General features: G+C 43.8%; 1 protein-coding gene across 1 annotated transcript in view; it reads left to right on the top strand.

The window, feature by feature from the left end:
• The window catches only part of LOC139458116 (uncharacterized), a 50,271-nt gene extending 39,973 nt beyond the window's left edge, over positions 1 to 10,298 (top strand). Inside the window, exons 3-8 of the mRNA XM_071239424.1 lie at positions 5,844 to 6,129; positions 6,339 to 6,899; positions 7,123 to 7,250; positions 7,801 to 8,050; positions 8,515 to 8,598; positions 9,650 to 10,298. Coding sequence (XP_071095525.1) covers positions 5,844 to 6,129; positions 6,339 to 6,899; positions 7,123 to 7,250; positions 7,801 to 8,050; positions 8,515 to 8,598; positions 9,650 to 10,248 — 1,908 coding nt within the window. The 3' untranslated portion in view covers positions 10,249 to 10,298. The remainder of the gene's footprint in view (positions 1 to 5,843; positions 6,130 to 6,338; positions 6,900 to 7,122; positions 7,251 to 7,800; positions 8,051 to 8,514; positions 8,599 to 9,649) is intronic.
• The last annotated feature ends 6,728 nt before the right edge of the window (positions 10,299 to 17,026 follow it).

Below are 17,026 nucleotides of genomic sequence, written 5' to 3'. Positions count from 1 at the left end.
CTATCTCATGCTAAGGTTTTATTGCAGAAATTATAATGAATTCAAAATGTAGAAAGATACACAATTTGCCATTATTTGACTTTTAAACTGTACAAAGTATAATATAATGATCAGAATGCCTGTAACGGGTAGTATTTAAGAAAGAAACATATGTCGATAAGTCCCATTTTTCAGATATGCCCTTCAGTAGTATTATTGTATATCTCCAAAGAGAGGTTTACATTGTAGATATCATTATGTGTGGATAATTCAAAAAGCAATATAGAAAATATATATGCTACCATGACGAAAGAATACAGAGTATACATAACTCGCAATTATCCAAAAGAGATTTCAAATCACAATAACATATCTGATATAAAGAGAGGTGGTAATGATTTAATCTCTACATTGTGCCCTTGTTCGTGAGCCCTTGTTCTATTCAGCAAACAGCCACAAACCGAAACTCCACAACATATCCGATTACACTGATTCAGGCTGTCCCAGTTCTCCATGCGATACTGACGCCCGTTCGTCTAAATTTAAAAGGAATCCAGCTCAAGTCTAGAATGATTTGGCAAGCCTAGATTGCCTCAATTCTATCCATGAAAGTAAGCATTAATACAAAAATATTGTTCTTGTCTGCTTCAGATTTTATTTTGTAGAGACATATTTTTAACTAGGAAAATTGTTCTGACACCGGCGCTGTCCCTATTGAAGCTATTTATAAGAATTTCGAATTGTCGTCCATTGTTCGATGTCAATACATCGATGACAAGTGAGGATATCATAAAGTAATCGTTGATGCCGCGCTACACTATAATAACAATTATAATCAAGTTGACTGGTGTGTACATTACTACAGTGAACATGTACATCAAGTACAATACGTCAAAATGGCCGACACGATAAACGTGACGGGAGATATTTCCGAAGTTGTTAATTAACCTGTGGTTATTTCAAGCCTTTGTCATCACTGATCAATTGGCCGATCGTTGAAAGGTGATTGTGAAGATGTGTCAAATAGATACTAAGGTAAATTCATAGATTGCTGTAGATTGTCACTACGATAGTTTGGATGTTTGTTTCGTTTGTTTTTTCTCTGGGGTGGGTTGTAGCGAGGGTATCCTTAAACGGGCATGCAACCACGCTTCTGTATGAATCCGTACCAGGGAATTCCAAGGGTTTTCCCCAGGAAGTAGTCTGTGTTTACGCCATTTCAAGAATAGTCACGTGAAGAACGTCATGTGACCGACCTCTCGTCCTAGCCGTATATCTTCTAAACTTCACATTCAAAAAATTAGTTATTATTATAACCAAATGAATCACAACCCATTATTCGATAGGGGTAACTGTTCATAGCCGAGGGATATGTTACCACAATAAACTTGGTAACATTGTTTGGTTTGACTTCTTGGCGCGTGCCTGAATTCCATTAACATGTTACATATCCTAAAACTGGCTTATCAGCAAATCTCACTGAATTGCGCGCGACAGATACTAGAGCAAGGCATGCCAGAAATACGAAACCTAAAGCTTTCGAAAGGAAGCCTAAGGAATCACGTGCGTCGGGGGACCAGCGCCATCCCATTGGCCATTAACAGGTGTACAAGGCAGAGCAAAAAGCCTCGTTTTTCCGTCGACGTTACGCTTGAAAAACTCGACCCTTTTCAGCACACTTTCAAGACGCTCACCACTTAATCAATTTTAATGAATTTTTAGTCGTTTTTCCGTGCAATGACCATATACAGAAAAAAGGACGTTTTCGTGTTTGCAGTGTAGGATGTGTCCGCTACGGCAGTAAAGGTTTCTCATGGCTGCTCAGTGGTGGGCGTATCCGCTAGGGATGGTAGAGGGTTCCCGATTGCTTCTCCGTGGTAGGCATGTCCACTATGGACGTTAGTGGTTTATCATGGCTTTTCCCGTGGTAGGCATGTCGTTACGGCGGTTGGGGTTTCCGATGGCTTCTGAGTGGTAGGCGTGTCCACTATGGACGTTAGTAGTTTATCATGTCTTCTCAGTGGTAGGCGTGTCCGCTAGGGACGGAATGGGGTTCCCATGGCTTCTCAGTGGTAGGCCTGTCCGCTAGGGACGGTAGGAGTTTCAGATGGCTTCTCAGTGGTAGGCGTGTCCGCTAGGGGCGGTAGGGGTTTCAGATGGCGTCTCAATGGTACGTGTTTCCGCTACGGCAGTAAATGTTTCTCATGGCTACTCAGTAGTGGGTGTTTCCGCTACGGACGGTAGGTGTTTCCGATGGCTTCTCAGTGGTAGGCGTGTCCGCTAGGGACGGTAGGTGTTTCCGATGGCTTCTCAGTCTTCTTGTGTCCGCTATGGCAGTAAGGGTTGGCCATGGCTACTCAGTGGTAAGCATATCCGCTAGGCACGGTAAGGATTTCTCATGGCTACTCAGTGGTAGACGAGTCTGCTAGGGACGGTTTGGCTTTCCGATGGCTTCTCAGTGGTAGGCGTGTCCGCTAGGGACGGTAGATGTTTCCGATGGCTTCTCAGTCTACATGTGTCTGCTATGGTGGTAGAGGTTTCTCATGTCTTATCAGTGGTAGGCGTGTCCACTAGGGGCGGTAGGGGTTAGCGATGGCTTTTTAGTGGTAGGCATGTTCATTGGGAAGGTAGGGGTTTCCGATGGCTTCTCAGTGGTATGCATTTCAGGATTTCCGATGGTTTGTCAGTTGTAGGCGTGTCCGCTAGGGACGGTAGGAGTTCCCAATGGCTTCTCAGTGGTGGGCGTGTCCGATATAACCTGTAGGGGTTTCCCAATCCTTCTCAGTGGAAGGCTTGTCTGCTTGGGATGGTAGGTGTTTCCGATGGCTGTTCAGTCTACGTGTGTCCACTATGGCTGTACGGGTTTCTCATTTCTTATCAGTGGTGACGCTGGTAACGGTAGGTGTTTCCGATGTCTTCTCAGCGATAGGCGTGTCCGTTACGGGGGTAAGGGTTTCCGGTGGCTTTTCAGTGGTAGGATGTGTCCGCTACGGCGGTAAGGGTTTCTCATGGCTGCTCAGTTGTGGGCGTATCCGCTAGGGATGGTAGAGGGTTCCCGATGGCTTTTCCGTGGTAGGCGTGTCCGCTAGGGGCGGTAGGGGTTTCCGATGGCTTCTCAGTGGTATGCATTTCAGGATTTCCGATGGTTTGTCAGTTGTAGGCGTGTCCGCTAGGGACGGTAGGAGTTTCCAATGGCTTCTCAGTGGTGGGCGTGTCCGATATAACCTGTAGGGGTTTCCCAATCCTTCTCAGTGGAAGGCTTGTCTGCTTGGGATTGTAGGTGTTTCCGATGGTTTTTCAGTCTACGTGTGTCCACTATGGCTGTACGGGTTTCTCATTTCTTATCAGTGGTGACGCTGGTAACGGTAGGTGTTTCCGATGTCTTCTCAGCGATAGGCGTGTCCGTTACGGGGGTAAGGGTTTCCGGTGGCTTTTCAGTGGTAGGATGTGTCTGCTACGGCGGTAAGGGTTTCTCATGGCTGCTCAATTGTGGGCGTATCCGCTAGGGATGGTAGAGGGTTCCCGATGGCTTTTCCGTGGTAGGCATGTCTGATAGGGACGGTAGGGGTTTCCGATGGCTTCTCAGTGGTAGGCATGTCCATTAGGGATGGCTTCTCAGTGGTAGGCGTGTCCGATAGGCACTGTAGGGGTTTCTGATGGCTTCTGAGTGGTAGGCGTGTCCGCTGCGGCAGTAAAGGTTTCTGATGGCTAGTCAGTGGTGGGCGTGTCCGCTAGGAACGTTTGGGGTTTTTGAAGGTAGTCAGTCGTAGGCATGTACGCTAGGGACGATAGGTTTTTCCGATGGCTTCTCAGTGGTAGGCGTGTCCGCTACGGCGGTAAGGGATTCTCACGGTGACTATTCAGTGGTGGGTGTGTCCGCTTGGGAATGTAGGGGTTTCTGATGGCTAATAAGTGGCGGGCTTTTCCGCAAGGCACTTTAGGGATTATTGATGGCCACTCATTGGTTGGCGTTTCACCTGGGGTGTATGAGATTTCTCATGGCTGCTCAGTGGTGGGTGTGTCCTCTATGGACGATAGGAGTTCTCATGTCTACCCACGGGTGGGTGTGTCTACTAGGGACGGTAGGGGTTTCTCACTGTAATGATTAAAACTGTATCCTTGATTCAGAACCTGTATGAAGTCCAGCCTGTGCTTCTCAGTGGCGGGCATTTCAGCTACTCTTCATTTCATACCTACTCAGTGGTCGGTGTGTTCGCATGGGATGGTTGGGGTTTCTCATGGCTGCTCAGTTGTGAGCGTGTCTACAGGGGACGGTAGGGGTTTTCCGTGGTTACTCTGTAATGGGCGTGTCCACTAGGGACAATGTGGATTTTTCATGGCTACTCAGTTGAGGGCATGTCCGCTAGGGACGTTATTTGATTAGGACATTCTCATGGCCAATCAGTTGTGGGCGTGTCGTCTGGGGGGCGGAAGGGGTTTCTCAATGCTACTAAGTTTTAAAAGTTTGAAGAATGATGTTGGATGATAAGTAAAATCTCACCCCCGTATCTTTTAATATCAAATATATCAACACTCGTTGATAAAAGAGGAAACCTGTGGTGACATATTGTATATAAAAAAACACCCGGGTGAGATTCTCTATTTCTCACAATGTGTCCTTGTGGGCTATTGACACTTCAGGGATGTACCCTCTATTCATATGACCATTCTGAATTTTTTCCTGCTGGGATTTGTATGCCATCTAAACGTAATTGTTACGATATCTGGTGGACGGCCTTCTTTGGGGATTTTATTGCCACAAATTGTCACAGTTTTCTTTGTTCAATTAGAGTCCTACAACACCACAGTTTTCAAGAACATTGATCAGGTTACCAACGATTATCATGTCATTGATACTTGTGTCCATGCCTAGTTGTGTTTCATCTAATGAAATATCCTGTGGTAACCTCTGGATCGATGCTGAACGATGGGCCTGCTGAAGGTTGACAGCGAATGGGTTTGAGAGTTTGGTTAACTCAGGATGTTGGTGGTCCAGCTTCAGTCGCCAATATCTTTGATGGATCATCCACTTTACTGCAGACTTGTGCTCTTGCAAACGTTGATGTTTCTTCACCTGTTGGTAGATTGAAGAGAATAGTCTTATTTAGATTCTTGGGGTGCAGGTGAATGTTTTTTCCCTCTCATGTGAACGACCACCAGTTGCATGACCGACTTCGTTAGATCTTTGACTTCATCGCCTTCATGTGATTGAATTATTTCTCAAGTGGATATCTTACTGAGTAGGGGATTTGCTTCATGGTTCTACAACTGGCGTAACGCTTTCCTTCAGTGTGATGTGGAGGCATCCCAGCCCACAAAACACTTCCGAATGTAGGTCGAAAATCTCGTCACTTCATATAGCCCCATGACAAGAGCTAGTCTCTCGGAGTCTTGTAACCAACAAACTGCTTGTTATTCTTCACAGTTATGACGAAAGTGTAGAAGAGTATGTCCGGCCCTAGTTCTACTTCAGCATGACCTTGTTCCTGGACCGTGTTGCTTCTGTAAGATGTCACTTTGATGCCGGAATACTGCAGCTCTTTGCCATTGTACTCATGATGTTTATGTTTGCACCGGGATCCATTTTGGTTGAAATGTCCTGAATTTTTAATTCGCATTTATAGAAGTTGGTTAGCGAAAGCAAGATACTTTATGGATGAAAAGTTCTTTGCTCTTTTAAGATGTGACGATTTGGTACGCTTGGCAATCGTATAAGGATCTGTACCGAATCATCATATCATATGAGAATATAGAAGTCATCGATACAATATCTTGTTTAAACCAATACTATAAATATATGTATCATTTTACGTTGTAACTTTGTTACTGTTCTAGATGTATTACACATGCTTTCCCTGATACAGATTGATGAAAGCAAGTTCCTGGAGACGAAGACCTGTCCCTCGTCCATAGTGGCTGAGTGTAACAAAACAGAATCAGCCTTCAACATCGACTGGCGCACCACATCCTGGTCAGACCTGAGGAAGCCTCTGTACTCCGGGCTGGCAGCGGCTCTCTACATAAAGAAGTATCAAAGTGGCAGCCCTCCCGGTGACGTCACCAGTCAAGCCTCGTTCTGGGCCTCTAACCTCAGACCAGGAGCATCAAAGACTGACTTCATCACTAAAGCTGGAGCAATGAAAGGAATTGGTATGTTGTTAACTTTTTATATGGTTTTATTAAATTCGATATGGAGGACTCCGTTCCGCAAAGCTTCCGTAGCACTAAGGTGATCACAACTCTCATACTTTAACATAGACTTTCAACATTCTTAGCTAAGATTACTTTTTGGAACAGGCCCCAGATGTTTACAAACTAAACATGTAGAAACTTTCATTAAAACATTTGTGTTTCACCAGATTGCAAGACTCAGCTTGACCTTGCATTCATCCTGGACGGTTCTGGGAGCGTATCAAGAAGTGACTTTAATCGCATGATCAAGTTCGTGGAAAATGTGACGAATGAACTAGAAATATCGAAAGATGAGGTAAAAGTGTCTACTGTGGAATATGCTTCCTCAGTTGGAGATGATATTAAATTCCAAGACTTTGCAGTCAAAAGCAGCTTGGTGTCTGCCATAGCTAATATCAGAAAGAGTGGCGGTGGCACCAACACAGCTGCATCCATCCTCCACACTGTCAACGTCCTGTTCAGACCAGCAGCAGGTGCGCGGCCAAATGCCAAGCGTGTAGCAATCCTTATGACTGACGGCCATTCAAACAGTAAAACAAATACAATCAACGCTGCTAAGAAGGCTAAAGGCGCAGGTATTACCATGATATCTGTCGGTATTGGAAACGCTGATGTGGCTGAGTTGAGGGGCGTGGCCACAGATCCTTACTGTACCCACGTGATCATGCTCAACAGCTTCAGGGAGATTGACAGTCTCCTGTACCAACTGAAGGAAAGTTCCTGTGGAGGTCGGTAGTTGTTAAAAACCAAAATGGGAGGATTAGGAACAGTGTATTAACAAAATCTAACAAAAGCTATATATATATAACTATGCTAGCAATAAGCCAATATTCCAAAAATGATGAGGGGAAAGTGGTGTCTGACAGCATGATTCCGTTTAGTTCATATTGTGAAACGACAGACCTAAGACATTGCAAACACTCAATGTGTAATTGTCATTGGTTTCCTCAGCCCTGACTGCAGTGGAGAAGAACACGACCATCAACACAACACTTCCGGTGAACACGACTGTGGAGGACGCATTTGAATTTAAGGACGATAACACCACAACACCCGTCCCAGGCAAAGAAAAAGCAGTTGTAAGTAGCAGCGACTGTAGACTGTTCCCGTACAGTTTGTACAGTTAGAAATCAGCCGGAAGTCGGTTCTTCAATGCCTAATCTGATGCCATCGTCAGAGCATACATCTTATCATCCTTCACTACTCTGCTGTGTAATTCCGAAGAATGTAAATTTTCAGACCGATAAACAAATGTGGTCGTTTATCAGGAGATTCAAAACTCTTTCTAAACCCAAGGCTGTGGTCAATGTTGTGAACGATGTGAAGTTGCAGCAATGACGTCAGCGGTGATAAGCACCCTCATCGCTTGAGTCGTTGGTTAAGGGACTACACCAAAGTGGCCCAATGTATTGACGGGTGATGGAAATTATTGTCTACAAACACATCAAGTGTTGACGATGATTTCGTAGTTAAGTTTGATAGTCCTGTTCTTCAGTATCTGTCTTGTTCATGGTCTAGTTTCACCCAGGTCATATTCTGCAAACTGTCAGTACTGTTTCGTTCTCCTGGGTTAACATAATCTATGTTTCCTCGTGCCCCTAGTAACTCGCCCTTATTGTTACTGCACAGGTGGGCGAGGTGGTGTGTGGCACTCTCAAAATGTACGCTTCCTACACCATTCGTCGTCCAGGCCCCGCCTACTATGACGTCAAAGAGACTGCAAGTGATGGCAAACCTGGCGTCATCTTCTTCAACACGACGATGAAGGGGAGACAACTGTACATTACTGTCTTTGGAACTCGGTTGTCTGTATCAGTTGCCCAGTTGGCTTCGTGTGTCAACGCCAGTTTCAGCGTGCGGATTTCCCAGCAACCAACAAGTGGGTCATCTTCAGCGTTAGACAAAGACACTAGTCCGTTAGTCTCGGACCAAAGGGACAAGCTCTTCTCCACCAAATCTAGATATTTTATATAAACCATCAGTCCGAAATGAACGACGGGATATTTGGATTTTACAAAATGTTATCAGCTCCTGAGTTGGGGGAGTAACCTGATTTGACACATCGAATAAGATATTTTTTTAAAGATATAATCACTTCTACCAACGTTGTAGGCATTCTTTATTGTTTGACAGAGGGATAAGTGTCTATATGTCATCAATTTAGCTGTAATAAGTGTAACGCTATTTTTCAGGGCATTATCAGGTGCAGAAGCCCTCGGTCTTTTCAACTACCCTATTTCGTCGGACCGTTAATGGAAGACCTCGGGCTTCTGCAAATGATAATGCCCTTAGAAATAGCGTTACCCTTATAGTAATATTTCGCCACATGTCTTGTCCCTGCAGAGACCGAGATAATCTGTAAGGAAGGCGGGCAGGAAAGGCCGTGCTCCAAGAAGGACTTGGAGGACAACGGATACAACTGTGATGGTGTGTTTTTATTACATTTTGGACGTTTACACAAATCATCTAACCTGTAGCGGGTGGTACATATGACTCACATTTCTCTTAAGCAATCAGCTCATGTAGTATTTGCTCATAATTATTATGTTGATTCTTATGACTTTGTTTCGGCTCTCATTTGAGTGATATATCTTCACATAACTCAGTATATAACTCAATATAAAAACAATATATAACTCAGTATATAACTAAAAACATAACTCAATATATAACTCAGTATATAAATCAGTACATGACTCAGTACATAACTCAATATATAACATAGTATATAAATCAATACATAACTCAATACATAACTCAATATATAACTCAGTGTATAACTCAAAATATAACTCAATATATAACTCAGTATAATAATCAGTACATAACTCAGTACACAACTCAGACTATAACTCAGTATATAACTCAATATATAACTCAGTAAATAACTCAGTATATAACTCAATATATCACTCAGTATATAACAGTATATAACTCAGTGTATAACTCAAAATATAACTATGTATAAAACTCAGTATACAACTCAGTGTATAACTCAAAATATAACTCAGTATACAACTCAGTATATAAATCAGTACATGTATCAGTAAATAACTCAGTATATAACTCAGTGTATAATTCAGTATATAACTTAGTATATAACTCAGTATGTAACTCAGTATATAACTCAGTATATAACTCAGTATATAACTCAGTGTATAACTCAGTATGTAACTCAGTATATAACTCAGTATGTAACTCAGTATATAACTCAGTATATAACTCAGTATATAACTCAGTATGTAACTCAGTATATAACTCAGTATACAACTCATTATATAACTCAGTATGTAACTCAGTATATAACTCAGTATGTAACTCAGTTATATAACTCAGTATATAATTCAGTATATAACTCAGTATATAACTCAGTATATAACTCAGTATATAAAGCAGTGTGTAACTCAATCACATGATATCGTTAACAATTCTTCTTGTCTGTGTAGAAAGGATATTTACAAGAGTTTATGTGTTTCAGATACATTCTACAATGTTACCAACCCTTGTTCCCCTGGCAACGCCTGTGACCACGCCCACACCTCTGACTCCACCAAGTTCATCCGGTGCGACCTGAAGGGCAACATGTACGTCACACAATGTCCCGGCAAAGCCCAATACAACCCTGACACAATCAGCTGTGGGTCGGAACCAGTCGAGGGAGGGATCTCCTGCAATGTCACCAATCCATGCACTCCTGCAAATATTGCCAAGCATCGATTCGACTTCCCCTACCCGCCAAACCCGTCCAGGTACATCCAGTGTGATGCATTTGGGAAACTGTGGATGAGGGATTGTCCCAGTGGCACAGTATGGAATGACGCCAGGAGATCGTGTACTGGCCAATCTGGCTTGACTGGTCAAACCACCCAGAAACCACCCGCCCTTGGAACCTCCACCCCCTCCATCTCCCAAGTCACCCCTGTCTCCACTGGCTGCAGCGGCAACAACAACGGCGCACTACTCCCCCACGCTGACGAAACTAAGTACATCCTCTGCAACCACGGTACGGAGGTGGTGATGTCGTGTCCTCCGTCACTCAAGTTTGACGTCAGCATCAAGCGTTGCAACTATGGCTAGCGGTCGCACTGTACCGGCACGTGTCACTTACTGAATGGAATAAAATGGCAGTGTCGACCAGTGCGTTGTTGTGTATGTCCCATAGAGTTATTTCCCCTTGACTGCCCTTGCTTCTACAGTTTCACAAGTTAAATAAACGGAATGGACAAATGGTGAGTGAGTGAGTGAGTGAGTGAGTGAGTGAGTGAGTGAGTGAGTGAGTGAGTGAGTGAGTGAGGTTTTACGCCGCTTTTAGCAATGATGCAGCAGTACCTTGGCGGGGGACACCAGAAGTGGGCTTCACACGTTGTACCCCAGTGAGGAATCGAACCCGGGTCTCGGCTTGACAAGCGAACGCATTAACCACTGGGCCGCCCGACCGCCTCTTGCTACTTCACAACCTATATGTGAATCTGTTTCAACCAACGGAAACTTGAAACTAGAAACTAATTTAGAACAATAAATGGGCCCCACTTCCTGGATCACATCTATTTTTCAACATATCTCACTTGCAGCAAATAGGCAGGTATACATAAACATATGAACGTGCCTGGGTTTTGATATAGTACCCGTATCGGCCAGGACTACAAAAAGACTGAGATGCACACTCTCGCGGAAAAGAAACTACACGAAGTAAAATATGGCGAACATCGATAGAAGAGGCAAGACAGTATTGCTAAATGCATAATTTTGCGTCAACATTATTCATTGGTTAGTTGATGACATAAAGCTGTAGAGGCATGAGCATAAGGAGGTGCAGGTTGTCCGTTATTCGATCATACCACCACACCGCAATACAACATTATTATAATTCCAACATAAGCATAAGGATGGTGCAGGTTGTCCGGTATTCGATCATGCCACCACACCACAATACAACATTATTATCATTCCAACATTAGCACCAGGATGGTGTAGGTTGTCTGCTATCTGATCATACCACCACACCACCACAACACAATACAACATTATTATCATACCACCATACCACCATACCACCACACCACCACACCACAATACAGCATTATTATCATTCCAACATAAGCATAGGCATGGTAAAGGTTATCCGTTATTCGATCAAGCAATTAGCTGACGGCCCTCCTCAATCTGTGACGTCACTGGTGAGGTGTCAAGGCCATTCTGGAGTAGGTCTGGAGGCACAAATACCATGTTGCCACAGTCTCCTCGATACAGGTCCTCTACTGACGGTATGTCCAACGGCAGTGACGTCAGGTGTGTGACGTGCATACTCCGGTCTTCGTTGGGGGTCATATGTTTACACAGTTCGAAACAGGCCTTTTCATAACCTTTCATTACGATATATTTGTTCCTGCGTTGCCCTGACCTACCTTCTCCTGTTATGCTTGACCCGTTTCATCAACAGGTGAATGTGTGATAGCATCCAGACCGATGTGGTCTAACTCCATGCAGGCTCTCCTATTAAAGTCGCCACATATAACATTTCATTATCTGTATTCCTCTTTCCAAATGTTTAGGTGATTCTCACGTTATCGTGTACCATAGTTTACTGGTAGCTTACTCACCATAACACTACAACACAACAACACATCATCACAACACCATAATACCAATACCACCACACCAAAATACAATGTTACTATCATAACACCACACCACCACACCACAATAGCAATACAACCACACCACAGTACAATATTACTACCCCATATCCACACCACAACACCACACCACAGTACAACATTACTACCCCATATCCACACCACAACACCACACCACAATACCAATAACACTACACCACAATACCAATACCACAACACCACAATACAATATTACTATCATAACACCACACCACAATACCAATAACACAACACCACCAACACAATACCAATAACACCACACCACCACAGCACAACACCACAATACCAATACCACCACACCACAATACAATATTACTATCATAACACCACACCTCAATACCAATACCAATACCACCGCACCACAATACAACATTACTATCATACCAACACACCACCAATACCAATAACACAACACCACCAACACAATACCAATAACACCACACCACCACAGCACAACACCACAATACCAATACCACCACACCACAATACAATATTACTATTATAACACCACACCTCAATACCAATACCAATACCACCACACCAGAATACAACATTACTACCATACCAACACACCACTACGCCACAATACCACTTTACTATCATACCACCACACCACAATACAATATTACTAACATAACACCACACCACGACACCACAATACCAATACCACCACACCACAGTTCAATATTACTAGCATACCACCACACCACCACACCAGAATACCCAAACCACCACAACACAATACAACATTACTACCATACCACCACACCACAACACCAATAACACCAACCACAACACCACAACAAAGTACAACATTACTATCATACAACCACACCACCACACCACAACACCACAACCTCACACAACAATACAACATTACTATCATGACACCACACCACACCACAATACCAATACCACCACACCACAACAACACCTCAATACCACATGACTATCATAAAACCACACCACACCACCACCACAACAAAAAACAACATTACTGTCATACCACCACACCGCAATACCACCACACCACAATACCAATAAGACCACACCACCACAACAATACCAATAACACCAAACCACCACACCATCACACAAAAATACCACCACACCACCCCAAAATACAACATTAGTATCATACCATCATACCACCACAACACCACCACAACAAAATACCACATTACTATCATACCACCACACCACCACACCACAACATCACATTACAATTATACCACTACACAACAACACCACACCACAATACAACATTACTATCATACCACCACACCACCACACCACAACACCACTACAACACCACACCACCACTACACAATACAACATTATTATCATTCCAACACACCACAACACCAACACACACAATACAATATTATTTTCATACCTTCTCACCACAACACCACAACACCACAACACCTCCACAAGAAAACGCCTTCGTCACTATGTTCTGAAAGCCTACAAGGGCATGACGTTAACGCGTGAACAGCGACGTCAGAGAATACGGTGGGCGAGAAATGTCGAGCGATGGCAGCAGAAAGATTGGAGCAAAGTATTGTTTAGCGAGTGCAGGTTCCAACTCTTCAAAGCAGTTGGCAGGGTGCGTATTTATTGACGGCCAGGGTTGGTTGGTTGGTTGAGTTGTTATTTAACGCTGCGCTCAAATAATCGAGTCTGGACCAGACAACCCAGTGATTGAAATCATGAGCATCGATCCAAGGGAACGGACGACATGTTGTTGCATGCATGAAACTGAACCATACCGTGGTGGCAGTGTGATGGTCTGGGTGGGATTTGTGGAGACATAAAGACGGATCTGGTTGTAATTGGTGACAATCTTACCGCTGCACGCTACATCAATGAAGTGTTAACGCCAGCTGTACTGCCATTTCTTTAACGTCACCCGCAACGTTATTCCAGTTAGATAACGCCAACAACGTGAACCTTCTTCCTTGGTCGTCAAAATCTCCCGACATGCCTCCAATAGAACATCTGTGGGACCACCTGGGACCACAGATTAGCTAACGTCAGCCACGTCCAGAACGAGACAAGGGTGGTGTCAGCACAGGCATTTCAGGCAGAATGGAGTCTGATCCATGTGTACGCCATTAGACGACTGACTTTCTCTGCTCGGCGCCGTGTCGGAGCCTCCACCAAAGATGGGGGAGCACACACCCGCTATTGACTGGATAGGTGCTTTTTCTATCACTTTAAAAGTTGCGGCACATTTTGATTGGTGATCGAATAATGGACGGTTAACCTTCTTCGCAAAACGTGTAGATAAAAAATGAATATCTTCAGCTGGATGTGTCAGTGTTTATGGGATCATGTTGTAAAATTCCACGGTTTTAAAACGCAACGATCAGTGTTAAGATATAGCTTTGTTATGTTGTGGCTTTGAAAATATGTGAGGTGACAATCCTGATGTCCTTCAGTTTATCATCGTTGCTGAATATCAGGACAAGCCTCTACAGGAATAGATACAGTAGCACTGCCAGCTTGTGATGTGACTGAACTATGACTTGATATATCATCGTGGTTGTATATTTGGACGCGCCTCTGCCGAAGTAGACAGAGTAGCACTTATAGCTTGTGACGTGACTGAACTCTGACTTGATATATCATCGTGGTTGTATATCAGGACAGGCCTCTGCAGGAGTAGATACAGTAGCACTTATAGCTTGTACACACTTGTACATGTCATACATACTTTTATGACTAGAGGGGAAAAACATTTAACAAAACATTTGCAGAGAGAAACTAGCACAAAGATCATATCTCTCACGGTACTATAATCTTCATACATGCTTACAAGTGTCCTATATTATATAATCTCCGCCAAAAGAAACGCGAACCATAGAAACATATAGAGAAGTGTGTTCGTTAAGAAGAGTTCCATTCTGTACACTCAGTCAAGTGTTACTAAGAGTGACTAAATTCTTAACACGATTTGTTGAACGCGATTTCCTAACTCTAACACGTATTTACACGGAATAGTTTCGTTTCATGACTTTTGATAAGTTTGACGCTGATGTTTATGAGAAAATAGATGTGCTTTCACACATTTCGTCTTACGCATGTTCATCCCTTTGGTACCAGTTTTCATGTGAGGATCGCTCACCATCCCCGACTTAGCCCATGTGGGAGCTGGACCACTGTCCCCGCAGGGTGAATCTACCTTATGATCACCGAGTTCTGCTCTCGCCTCTGTATGTCTGTATTTGTTTGTAGTGGTTTGTGTGTGTTCGTTTGTGTGTAGTGGTTTGTGTGTGGAGGTTTGTGCGTAGTGGTTTGTGTGTAGTGGTTTGTGTGTAGTGGTATGTGTGAAGTGGTTTGTGTGTAGTGGTTTGTGTGTAGTGGTTTCTGTGTCATGGTTTGTGTGTAGTGGTTTGTGTGTAGTGGTTTGTGTGTAGTGGTTTGTGTGTAGTGGTTTCTGTGTCATGGTTTGTGTGTAGGGGTTTGTGTGTAGTGGTATGTGTGAAGTGGTTTGTGTGTGGTGGTTTGTGTGTGGTGGTTTGTGTGAAGTGGTTTGTGTGAAGTGGTTTGTGTGTAGTGGTTTGTGTGTGGTGGTTTGTGTGAAGTGGTTTGTGTGAAGTGGTTTGTGTGTGGTGGTTTGTGTGTAGTGGTTTGTGTGAAGTGGTTTGTGTGAAGTGGTTTGTGTGAAGTGGTTTGTGTGTGGTGGTTTGTGTGAAGTGGTTTGTGTGAAGTGGTTTGTGTGTAGGGGTTTGTGTGTGGTGGTTTGTGTGAAGTGGTTTGTGTGTAGGGGTTTGTGTGAAGTGGTTTGTGTGTGGTGGTTTGTGTGAAGTGGTTTGTGTGAAGTGGTTTGTGTGTGGTGGTTTGTGTGAAGTGGTTTGTGTGTAGTGGTTTGTGTGAAGTGGTTTGTGTGTAGTGGTTTGTGTGTGGTGGTTTGTGTGAAGTGGTTTGTGTGTGGTGGTTTGTGTGAAGTGGTTTGTGTGTAGTGGTTTGTGTGTGGTGGTTTGTGTGAAGTGGTTTGTGTGTAGTGGTTTGTGTGTGGTGGTTTGTGTGAAGTGGTTTGTGTGTGGTGGTTTGTGTGTAGTGGTTTGTGTGTGGTGGTTTGTGTGAAGTGGTTTGTGTGAAGTGGTTTGTGTGTGGTGGTTTGTGTGAAGTGGTTTGTGTGTAGTGGTTTGTGTGTAGTGGTTTGTGTGAAGTGGTTTGTGTGTGGTGGTTTGTGTGTAGTGGTTTGTGTGAAGTGGTTTGTGTGTGGTGGTTTGTGTGAAGTGGTTTGTGTGTAGTGGTTTGTGTGAAGTGGTATGTGTGAAGTGGTTTGTGTGTGGTGGTTTGTGTGGTGGTTTGTGTGAAGTGGTTTGTGTGTGGTGGTTTGTGTGAAGTGGTTTGTGTGTAGTGGTTTGTGTGTAGTGGTTTGTGTGAAGTGGTTTGTGTGTGGTGGTTTGTGTGAAGTGGTTTGTGTGTAGTGGTTTGTGTGTAGTGGTTTGTGTGAAGTGGTTTGTGTGAAGTGGTTTGTGTGTAGTGGTTTGTGTGTGGTGGTTTGTGTGAAGTGGTTTGTGTGTGGTGGTTTGTGTGTAGTGGTATGTGTGAAGTGGTTTGTGTGTGGTGGTTTGTGTGTGGTGGTTTGTGTGTAGTGGTTTGTGTGAAGTGGTTTGTGTGAAGTGGTTTGTGTGTGGTGGTTTGTGTGAAGTGGTTTGTGTGTGGTGGTTTGTGTGAAGTGGTTTGTGTGAAGTGGTTTGTGTGTGGTGGTTTGTGTGAAGTGGTTTGTGTGTAGTGGTTTGTGTGTAGTGGTTTGTGTGTGGTGGTTTGTGTGTAGTGGTTTGTGTGAAGTGGTTTGTGTGAAGTGGTTTGTGTGAAGTGGTTTGTGTGTGGTGGTTTGTGTGTAGTGGTTTGTGTGAAGTGGTTTGTGTGAAGTGGTTTGTGTGTAGTGGTTTGTGTGTAGTGGTTTGTGTGTAGTGGTTTGTGTGTAGTGGTTTGTGTGAAGTGGTTTGTGTGAAGTGGTTTGTGTGAAGTGGTTTGTGTGGTGGTTTGTGTGAAGTGGTTTGTGTGTGGTGGTTTGTGTGTAGTGGTTTGTGTGTGGTGGTTTGTGTGTGGTGGTTTGTGTGTAGTGGATTTTGTGTGGTGGTGTGTATGTAGTGGTTTGTGTGTAGTGGTTTGTGTGTAGTGGTTTGTTTGTGGATGTTGGATATACTGTAGTACGGTCT

The sequence above is a fragment of the Haliotis cracherodii genome, unplaced genomic scaffold, assembly GCF_022045235.1.
Source record: "Haliotis cracherodii isolate W230 unplaced genomic scaffold, xgHalCrac1.p SCAF_12, whole genome shotgun sequence".
NCBI classification, from domain to species: Eukaryota; Metazoa; Mollusca; class Gastropoda; order Lepetellida; family Haliotidae; genus Haliotis; species Haliotis cracherodii.
Note: the sequence above shows the minus strand (reverse complement) of the source record. Positions and strands in the feature narration are given on the sequence as shown.